The sequence below is a fragment of the Oculina patagonica genome, chromosome 2 (genome assembly GCF_052425735.1).
Source record: "Oculina patagonica isolate OP01 chromosome 2, crgOcupat, whole genome shotgun sequence".
NCBI lineage: Eukaryota > Metazoa > Cnidaria > Anthozoa > Scleractinia > Oculinidae > Oculina > Oculina patagonica.
The window spans coordinates 34,182,577-34,193,190 of NC_135759.1; the positions used below are offsets into that span (position 1 = coordinate 34,182,577).

The window sequence follows — 10,614 nt, forward strand, 5'->3', positions numbered from 1 at the left end:
ATATTTGACTGATCACCTCTTTCGGTTCTTGAAGACCATGAAGATAAAATGCCTGATCACTGAGAAAATCATCGGATGAAAAACCAGTTGAGACAAAACAAGTAAAACGAGTTTACAATGTACGTTCGTTACGTGGGATAAGTAAATCGGCCCGACGATAATTTTTTAAAGGTAGAGTCTTTAAGGCTTTCATTTACCTCGATTTCTTATATATTATTAGTAACAAGTAATTTCGCGATGTTCCTTTTCTCGTCCAGTGAATATGTTTTTTTCATCTTGAAAATGAAATGATCACTGAACAGTTTTGGTTTTGTAACGCAGAGCGGCCCTGAGACGTGACGTCACACATCACCGACGCAAAACCAGCTTGTGGCTTATTATGTCAGGTTGCGCAAAGTTCACTCCATTTTAGGCTCGTCAGTTACCGCAACAAGATCTACACAAGTACACCGAGAGATTCAACATGGTTCTTCAACAGTGCTTGGCTTGCAATACCGTGGTAAGCTTTTAAGAAAATAAGATGGATTCTCTCATAAAATAACATCAATAATTCTACTAGACTTGTTCGACTCGCTGATATTTAAATTTGCCTTCGTTCGTTAATTTTCATATTTTTAACGGCCCTATTCCGTCACACAACAGCGCACAGCGCGCCACTTAAACTGATCGTAATTTTGCAATTTTATCGATAATTTCCCTCTAGAAAAAGTTGGATTAATTAGTAGTTATAATTTACCAATTTCTAGGCTCGTTTTGAGAAATTCCCGGCGAGTTTTAGGCGCGTATCAGCGAGCGTTGGCGGTCACAGCTCTGACACAGCGAGGCGGCCCTCGCCGAAGACAAGGAACTGAACTGAACCAGTGACTCAGCACTGCATTCTCTTTCTATGACCACGCACCAGCCGTAAATGGCTCTACAGTTACATGAGCAATTTATTTCCTTAAATAAAACTGTTCCTACATTATAAGAGACGGTACGTTTCACTAGTTCTGTTCGCCTGGTATTAAACACTTCCCCTCGTCGCTCTCTCCGGTCTGAGGAGTTCAGGTGTGGGCGGAACGAGACTAAACTGATCAAAGTTTATTGAAAATTCTTTTCGCTGTGTCGTACGCAACGAAAAAAAATAACCTAATAGCGAAAATGTTCACATTTACTTCCTTCTTCTTAAACCTAGGTAGCTCTATAGATGTATTTGTCGATCTTTCTCAGAAAGTTGTCGATTGAACTACATCCGCGTGTGAATATTGGAGACGACTCGACCCTTTTCGGTGCTGCGTGCCCGAGCGCGAGCAAGACAGGAAGCGTACGCGACCATCATTCGAATTTTTTCATTTTTTTTTTTATTGTGACAAATTTCCCTCTTTAATTTAGATAGATTTTTGAGGTTAAGCTTCCCTGTTTTTATTTCTGTACGAATAATTCCAAACATGAATCGTTGATCGTAGCGTAACGTGTTACATACAACTATTCAGCAACAACAGAACTTATACTATCGATCCTTACGCCCATTGCGAGAAAATTATGCCCGTGGATGGCCAAATACCCTCGAAACTATCTAGAACCTACAGTATAATCCACAAAACATCACAAACAACCGAAATCACCTCAAATTTATTTAATTCGCTTAATAAACCATTCCTTGAATAAAAATGCAAATAAAAGATTTAAAAATTTTGCTCGTAATTTCATGTCGTGTTAACTTTCACATTTTTGAAATGCGGAAGTTGTGAACGTTTGCACGAATATTGACATTATCATCCTCACCCCATCCCCCCAGATATCAGAATCGTGCAAGTCCTCCGTATGTGGTCACGTGTTTGAAGACGCCAAGGAGATTGGTGGGAAAAGATTTTCAGGTAATCTTTCTAGTTAATCTAGTAAAACTAGTTTCCTTCCGATTTGTGCAGGTGTGAGGGGCGAATCATTTCATACATGGTTTATAAATCAACCGTGCATTTAAAAAACGTTATTCGTACTATAACAGTTTTATCCTTGAGCTATCTTAACACTATCGAAGCAAATACATGTAGCCGACGCGAAGCGTGGACAACGTGCGTGAGCGAGTCACGAGTAGTTTTAGTTTAACTTCTGATTCGTTGAGAAAGTAGCACAAGATTTTTAAACCAATCACTAAGCGTAGTAGTGCAGAACTAAAGCAAATGCGAATTACTTTCGACGCTCAAATGAAAACCGCTCTATCACTGTCGTTATTACAGAATACCGTGCTGAGTTGTATACCCGTCTGGAGACCAGAAAAATAAAACAACTGGCACGGAGAAACAGAAAAGCAAATGAAAAGGAGTCGGGGCGGCAACCGCTTAAAGAACAAAAGGTATGTATGAAATACACAAGTGGACTTCCACTAAAAATTAAGGAAATTAAATGAAATGCGAATTTCTTCTCCCAAATCTTATCAGTCTCTCGTTTTGACCCCTGGACTGCCGACCGGTTAGCTCAGTGGTAGAGCGCCGGACTGTCGTGCGGGAGGTCTCGGGTTCGACTCCCAGACCGGACCAACACTCAGGGTCTTAAAATAACTGAGGAGAATGTGCTGCCTTTGTAATTACATCTGCAAATGGTTAGACATTCTAGTCTTTCTCGGATAAGGACGATAAACCGTAGGCCCCGTCTCCTGCATCTTCAGTGTTATAATCAGCAGGGGTCGTTAAAGAACCCACACATTCATCGCAAAGAGTAGGGCATGAAGTTCCCGGTGTTGTGGTCTGTTCTATTCCATGGGTTGGGTGGTGAGGTGAGAACATACACATGGACGGATAGCGGCTGCCATAGGCGCCTTATATGCTGATGTCCGATCTCATCCCAAAATTCTAATTGTAAAGCGCATTCAGCTTTGTAAATGCGCTATATAAGCACCTATATCATTCATTCATTCATTCATTCATTCGCTGTTTATGGGAAATTAAACGGGGCAGGGCTACGAAAATTTAACAAAAGAGAGAGAGAGGAGGCGAAATTGTAATCGGCACACTTCAATCCATAGCTCCTCTGCAACATCCGTATGTGAACTAAAATTATCCACTGGGAGTCGATAAAGTAAAATAAACCGCCGTAGCGAATTATGCAGAGCTGACGTTTCGAGCGTTAGCCCTTCAGTTCTTCCGACCTAGAAACGTCCGCTTTTCATTATTTGATCCGGCGGACTTATCAACTTCCAGTTGCTTGATAATCAACTAAGTGTTCACTGTAGAGAGTACCCGTTCTCCTCCTTTTCCTCCTTCCCTCCTTCATTCAAATCTGCCAAATGAGGATGACGGTCCACGAGGTCGGACACGAGAGTCACGCAGTGCACAAACAGAAACTCTGGTGGACTCTCACAAACATTCCAGCAGGTTGAATTCGACGCGAGTCGCCGAGAGAGAGCGCACGAGAGCTGGTGGCCAAGGTTCGAACTCCAGAGTTTGAACTCTCGGCCACCGCCATTTTCATGTAGCGCGATATAATTACTGCATTAATTAATTAAAGATTTATTGTTATAGTTATTTATTATTGTTTTCCATTTCCTTTTTCCGATAGGCCAACGCGGTAGAATCCGGAGTCACCACCTTAACATTCAAACCCAAGACACACTCTTTTAAGCCGAAAACGTGTCACAGAAGAATAAAAGGCAAAAGGTTTTCACGTCCAGTAAACCAGTCACCAAGCAAAACTGCCGTGCCACCTGAACTAGTGTCCAGACTTCCAAGTGCTCTGCAGGAAATAAACCGAAGACTGACAGGACAGAACCTGATGTGGTGGACAATGCAGTTGCAGTAGACAAGATACTGAACGAGACGAAGAGAGCATGGCCAAGGGAACCAGCCCTTGTGACTCACGTCAATCATTCTAAATCTATTTTTGGATTATCTGCTTTCTATTTTTAGGCTTTGAATTTGGTGACTTGCCGGAAAAGAACCAACCTGATTTGCTATTATAAACGATGAATTTTTACGTTCTACTAGAAATAGATTATGAATGATTAGCAGTGGGACTGATTTCGCTATCATATCTTGCTGCAAGAAAAGGTTTTAGAGACTATGATGCGGAAACACTGAGGAAGAACTGAAACCAAGTGATAAACAATCCGCAAAAACTGCCGAACAAAATAAACTAAGGAACCAGCTCGTTAATCGTTTCAAACGAAAAGTATAATAATAGTTCGGTGTAATGCTTGCAATGAGAGGTCCGAGTTCAGCTGGATTAATACTTTTTATATATATATCCGAGGACATTTACCCAGTCCCTCGAAACAAGAAAAAGCATTGAGAGAATCATAATAATATAACTGACTTCTGATCTGGATGTGGGCGCGGTTGTTCAAAGCAGTATGAAGTTAATTCAGGATTAACATTAGCTTCGAGTACCGTCAGTTTCAGTATAAATTATATTATTTCTGTTGTCTTTGTTTATCATCGTAAAAAAAGTTTTTGCCTGTACATGTTTTACTTTGACCAATTTTAAACTGTATATAGTTGTGAAAAAATGTTCAAACTTTTGGTTTCGTTAATCGGCTTTCTAACAACTGGGCGCTAATTCCGATATATAATATTTATTTACCCCATAAAAAGGTAAATATAATCCGTGCCTTTCAGTCATGCCTTTCATTCCCAAAGAGAAATGAAGAAACAGTGTTTCAGCGACGCGCCAAAGTTAAAAGACGAAAAGATTGTATTTGTGAATGTGAAAACGAATGACAGGAGACCTTTGGCATTCGGGTTCATCCGTCAGTTAAGCAAATAATAACGAGTAATTATGTTGTACATTTGCATACAGTGACTTTTCTTACAGCTTTAAAATAATAAAAACTTATTGAAAAAAGTAATTATTGTATTTTTTTCCACAGATCTAATTGCTGACCGAGCCAGCGTTCGAGACAGTGACAGAATCAGCGAGCTAAGACACGGTCTGATCTTAATACACACAATTAAGGATGACATAAACGCAAAAGATGTAAACCTGAAACATTACTGTATAATTAAGCGCGAGCAGGTGGTTCAAGTGGACTTCCACTTTTATTTCAGTAAACGAATCCAAACTTGCCCCTTATTTCTCTTTTCTATCATTTTTTTTGATGTCATATGCTTGACAGACCTAGTGTAGATGTAGCTGTAGAACCCTTACATTTGCCGTGTGCCCTTATTTCCGCAATCAGTTCCTGCTCACAGCTAGGTTGCCCGGCAAGTGATAGATGATCATACCAGTGCTGGAGCCAAGTTATTTTTGATGCACAAAGAAACTAATTCAGTCGAACCTCTCCCTTACGGACACCTCTATATTTATATGCACTTTCAGTGGCCATCCCGGGGGGGGGGGGGGGCGGACCCCGGGGACATACGCTGGCATGATGAGGGATTTATTTACTTTGGTTACTCACAGGCTAGCCCGGGATGGGGGGATTAGATAGCTTTTGCACTTTCACAGCAGGTTCCCCGGGGAAAGACCGCGGGATTTGTAGTGTCGCCATAATAAACATTTCAAAGCATATTCAACGGATCCCAGTTCTACATTTACCAGGAAACAAGAAAATCTCCACTTTCCCATTCCATGCATGACTTAAAAGGTAAGGTAAAACCTCATTATGTGTGAAAAACGAGTGGAATAGCTTCCTTTCCTTACATTTTATTAACTCTAATAGGTACAATTACGGCAAAAAGAAAATATTACTTATGGCAAATAGAAAAGTGTTTTTGAAATAATGCACTTTTTGACTTCGCAGAGCACACCACTTTACCCCCAGGGGAGGGACATTTGTAGCTTTTTGTTAAAAAATCTTGCTTTTGTGTATGGGGGATTTGTAAACCTTGTTGTGCAAATGCCCTGGGGTTCCCCGGGGTCTGCTCTCCGGGATGGCCGCTGATAAGTGCATTACGCACAGTTCACTTGGTCCCAGAGAAACCAGAAGTCATATAAAAACAGTCAGCTCTGCACCTTAGTGTCCGTATTATAAAAAAGGTTCGAGTGTACAATGACAGTAGCAGTTTTTTTCTAAAGTCGAATGATCAAGTTAACCGTCATAACGCAAGTATGCCCCTTAAGAACAACTGGTTGATCGCGGCTTCAAATTCTCCCAAGTTCGTTTTTACGAGCCGAGCCTATCTTAAACCAAACGTTCAAGGCTTAGTTTGTTTTCCTGCCTCAAACACCTGACTTTAAATCAGTATCCATTTATGCTTCTATTATTGTTTAGAAAGCCTGTGCAGGTTAGCTTCATGCTTCTAAAGCTACCGATTAAGAATGTTCTCGCTGGTAATAATGATTATGCGCCCAACACGTGAAGAACCCATACGTGGCGGAAAGGTTGCGGAAAGGCCCGGGGGGGACTACCATATGAAAGGGACGAGGATGCTCGTCGTCCCGCTTAGGGGTACACATTTCGGACTTTGGGTCTCGCTTAGGGTGTTCTGGGACAAAATGGCAATATTTTTAGCCGTCAGGGTCTCGTTTAGAGTTACACACGAAGAAATATACAAATATAAATTTTCTTTTCAGAATTTTGTTATCTTTTAGGGGTCTTAAATAGCTTCAGCCACGCCCAGATTGGTCTCTTTTAGGGGTTATTTTCAAAATTTCGGACGAGCATCCCTATCGCTTTAAGAGTCCCTCCTCCCCCCAGGTGCGAAAAGGTAGCTGACTAGCTTTAGTACTTGTGCCGCCGTGCACTATAACATGTGGTTTCGCCGTGTAGAGTCGATGTGGAGCGCGTGTGTGATAAACGGGTGGTTTACGTAACAATAATAATAGCAAATCCGTAGCGTGGATTCGGTGTTTATTGGCATGTCAATACCACGAGTAACTCCAAAATTTTACCTTTAACGGACGAATCCGTAGAGAGAGCAGAATTTAGTAACTAAATAAAAAAGACAATCGTTCCCAGCTAAGGCAAGAGAATATTATCAATGTGGGGGAACATTAACATTCGCCGAATTCTAAACTAAAATTTATCTGAATTTACCGGTCTACCAAGCTACTGTCCTTTCATCAACTATCAATATCAGTTTACCTGAACTAGACTAAAAGTCTTTGGTTGAAACATCTTCATAGTCACAATACGTCTTTGGTTGTTTTTTTTTTTTTTTTTTTTGGTTTTTATTTTTTTTATAAGTTGTGTTTTTTCGGTTTGAACCCTAGAAAAATTAAAAGTTTTTTTTAAACTAAAAAATTTCATCCAAACACATTTTCTTATTATTCCGTTCGAAAAGACACTGGTGCTAAATAACTGTATCGTGAAAAAATGAAAGGGTGTGAGAAAATTTTAAAATAAAGCAATTTTCAGGCTAGTATAAACCGCAAGAAAGAGATTTTATGGCAGTTTGTGCAGTGTTTTTAAAAGTTGGCAAGGTTTGTTCTTCCCAGACAATCCTTCTAATTTCAGACGACCACAAACATACCTCCTTTTGAACTACAGGCCTGAACATTTGCAGCCTAGCTTTTTTCGATATCCTCTTTCTATTCCTGGCAGAAGCATATAAGGTTATATGCTTCTGATTCCTGGTAAAAATATTTCTCCAAAGTGGGTTGGTTTAATATTTGTTTGTTTATTTAATCAAGGGCTACAATGTTAACTGCTGGGACACCAGTAATTTTGTTTACCTATAAAGTTTTTTCTTTTATGTTTACGTTAAGTAGGTCACGTGACCAATTGTTGGAAAAGGCACAACAACCGTTTATCGTGAATTGTAATGCCTTACGTAAATTATAATAACTGTCGCGTTTTGAAATAATAATGCGCCTACTAGGAGAAACCTGAAACTGGCGAGGAAGTAAAAAAGATGTAATTTGCGAAAACGAATATTAGTCTTGTAGCATAAAAAACACAAGCGCTTTAGCTGTTCGCAAAAAACAAGCGAGAAATGCGAAGCTGGTATAACCCGCGTGGCACCCGTGTAATTTTAACTAGCAATTATTATTATTTTTTATGTGATTGAGTGTCACTAGTAGGTAATACTGCCGATACACCAAATCCCCCTGGATTACTTTCCTGTCAAGGTGGCTCGTAATGCCTTAGTCAGAATTAGACATGCCTGTCTTGGGTGTTCTATCGCAGCTATACCAATAATGAAATGAACCAAATCAAATCGAGGTGACTGTGACGTCAAAATTGATTGCCATGGCAACACCGGTCATATCAGGTCAAAGATACCCTATTTTGGAACTATTGAGGCCTAAAACTCAAAAACTACTCGGTAAAAGTTTTTGTTTTTGGTATATTTTTATCTAACCGAAAAATATTTTTAGAAAAATCTGTAGGCAAGATTCGGAGCTGCGTTATTATTTTATAAATTTAAGGTGGCACTCAATTGCAATAAAAAAATATTGATAATTCCAAGGAAAGGAATAATGCATAGGAAACAACACCGAAAGGCTGTAATTTTTTCAGCGATTTCTCGTTCCAAGAGAATTCTCAGTTTCAAATTTTCATACAAATAATTATCTATAAGAAAAGGAAAAGCTTCTTTGCGACACATCCCTCAGATTACTATCGTGTCGATTTATAATAACGTCGTGAGTTGTAATACCTTTTGTAGATTATACCAACAGTTGTCGTCAATTTTCGACATCTGTCCTGAATTGTAACTGAACAGTTATCGCGTTATAACGCACCTGTTGTGAATTTATGAAATTGCTAATTTGACCGTAAGTATTCCGTAGTTTTCTCGTCGGCTTGTAATCATAGGAAACACAGGCTATGATCACTTGTCTCACTTACTAACCTTAATTTTAAAGAATTTTTTAAAGTAAAGCCAGTGAGCAGCACGTCTGCGAACTACTTGAGTTGTAAAACTTTTAATTTTCTCCTACGCGTTTCGTGTGACAAGCGCACACTTCTTCGGGGACATATAGCTATATAGCTAAAACAGTAGGCCCCAAATAGTTATGTCCCACTCAAAATATGTTACACCTTTAATATTTTTCCGCCTGTTTCCTAGATGCATTACCGAGCGGTTTGTATACGCATATCCGTAGGTATTGTTTTTTGCGAAATGCAGAAGTGTAATATATCTAGGTGGTATCTAGGTATACGTATATTTAACAATTATTCCACGAGCGCACGCTTGATATAAGATGGTAGATAGCGAAAACCAAAAGTTTTTTTTTCTACACGGCAGACGTTCTGATACGCTTGGGTTTCCTGTGGTGCAACAGTGCGAGAACGGTATCACTTTTGAATAATCGGGTGGCAGCTCTTCCATGTGAGGTCTCGCTTGAATGGCTCGTTACCCTTCTAGAGAACAATGGAACAAACAACAGGAACAATTCCCTTAACCCCCAAAACAGAAGCAACCGCTATACCAAAGGACCAGTAGAATTAGAAGTTTACGAGAGCAACTACACTACTGCTTGTGAAATCTTGTGCGGATACTCAAGCTCCTATCTTTTTCCCAGAACCCTCGCTTCTATGATACTCGCTGGCTTGCACGTTTTCGCACTTCAATCTTCACGGTTCCCTGGCGATAGTTATAACTGACAAGAATAGTTACTGACACAAGACAAAAACAATTTTATACTCCGCGGCGCACCCAGCAGGCAGAGTAAAGCGAAGTAATCCATAACTGATGTATAAAGCCGGTGTATGCTGAAAATCCGTTTCTTTTAATCTTATTATGGACTAGCAATCCGTTTTAGATGGGATAGGAGTGACTTCTGTAACTATGAAAGGACCACTGTGACAAACAGGAGCAAATTGTAGCCGAATCTTGGTGTAGATCAGGATCAACAGTAAACTTGATAAACAAGCTTTATATATAGATGTAGGGCTGATCAATCAGCTAGGGATTGATGTTAAATTGGGCCAACATAAATTTAACATCAATCCTTTGCTGTTTGATCAGCCCTGCATCTAAAGCTTGTTAGAAGGGATAAGGCGATCAACTGGTTTTAACTGAACCACCCTACAGATCAAATGGCTGTTAAAAGATAAGAACAACTCGCTCATCCAAAAAAAACACGAATGTAAAAGAAAATTAGGTCCACCATTCGTTCATGACTTTGCAGTCCTCAAACGATGACAGTTAGAAATTAAAGAAATGCCGGGGGCTGATATCAGGGTAGTGTAATCTGATTGCTGTGAGCGACATCTGGCAAAAATACTCAGCACTCACTTCACACGCCTTGATATAGATAGCGTCTTTTTCGCACAACATAAATCGACAAGAGTCTGCAAGGGGGCAAGAAATGCAAATGAAGACAAGAAAATATTGCTTCAGTTCGAGTTGTGTTGTTTAATATTTGAAATTTGAAATTCTTTTATAAACAGTTAACGAGCAAGACACTTTATTTGTCCCTAGTCTCCCAGAAACGATACTACGTCAGTAGCTCATAAATACGTCAAATCCAAACGGAATAAATTCTTTGGCCAGTGATATTGTTTTTCTTTATTTGCTTTGAAAAACATTCGTGTAAAGTGTTTTAACACTACGCCCACGGGGTATTAAAGAGAATACCCAAAAGATCCATGTGTCAATAGAGCAATGTCTTCACGTTCTTCCAAAGAACTCCAGTTTACTAAATTTTAACGGTTGTGTTTTGTAATTTATTCTTAGAAGTGTCTTGATTCGCGTATTGTCTGTATATTAGCGTTGTTTTTATGGATCACTGCTCGTGAGGAAGGCGGAATTT

General features: G+C 39.7%; 1 protein-coding gene across 1 annotated transcript; it reads left to right on the top strand.

Moving 5' to 3' along the window:
* The first annotated feature begins 289 nt into the window (after nucleotides 1-289).
* Nucleotides 290-4,872, top strand: LOC144644340 (uncharacterized). The gene is made up of 4 exons (XM_078503808.1): nucleotides 290-499; nucleotides 1,778-1,856; nucleotides 2,217-2,332; nucleotides 3,535-4,872. Exons 1-4 carry the CDS (start codon nucleotides 464-466, stop codon nucleotides 3,772-3,774), a joined length of 471 nt encoding a protein of 156 aa, XP_078359934.1. The 5' UTR covers nucleotides 290-463; the 3' UTR covers nucleotides 3,775-4,872.
* The last annotated feature ends 5,742 nt before the right edge of the window (nucleotides 4,873-10,614 follow it).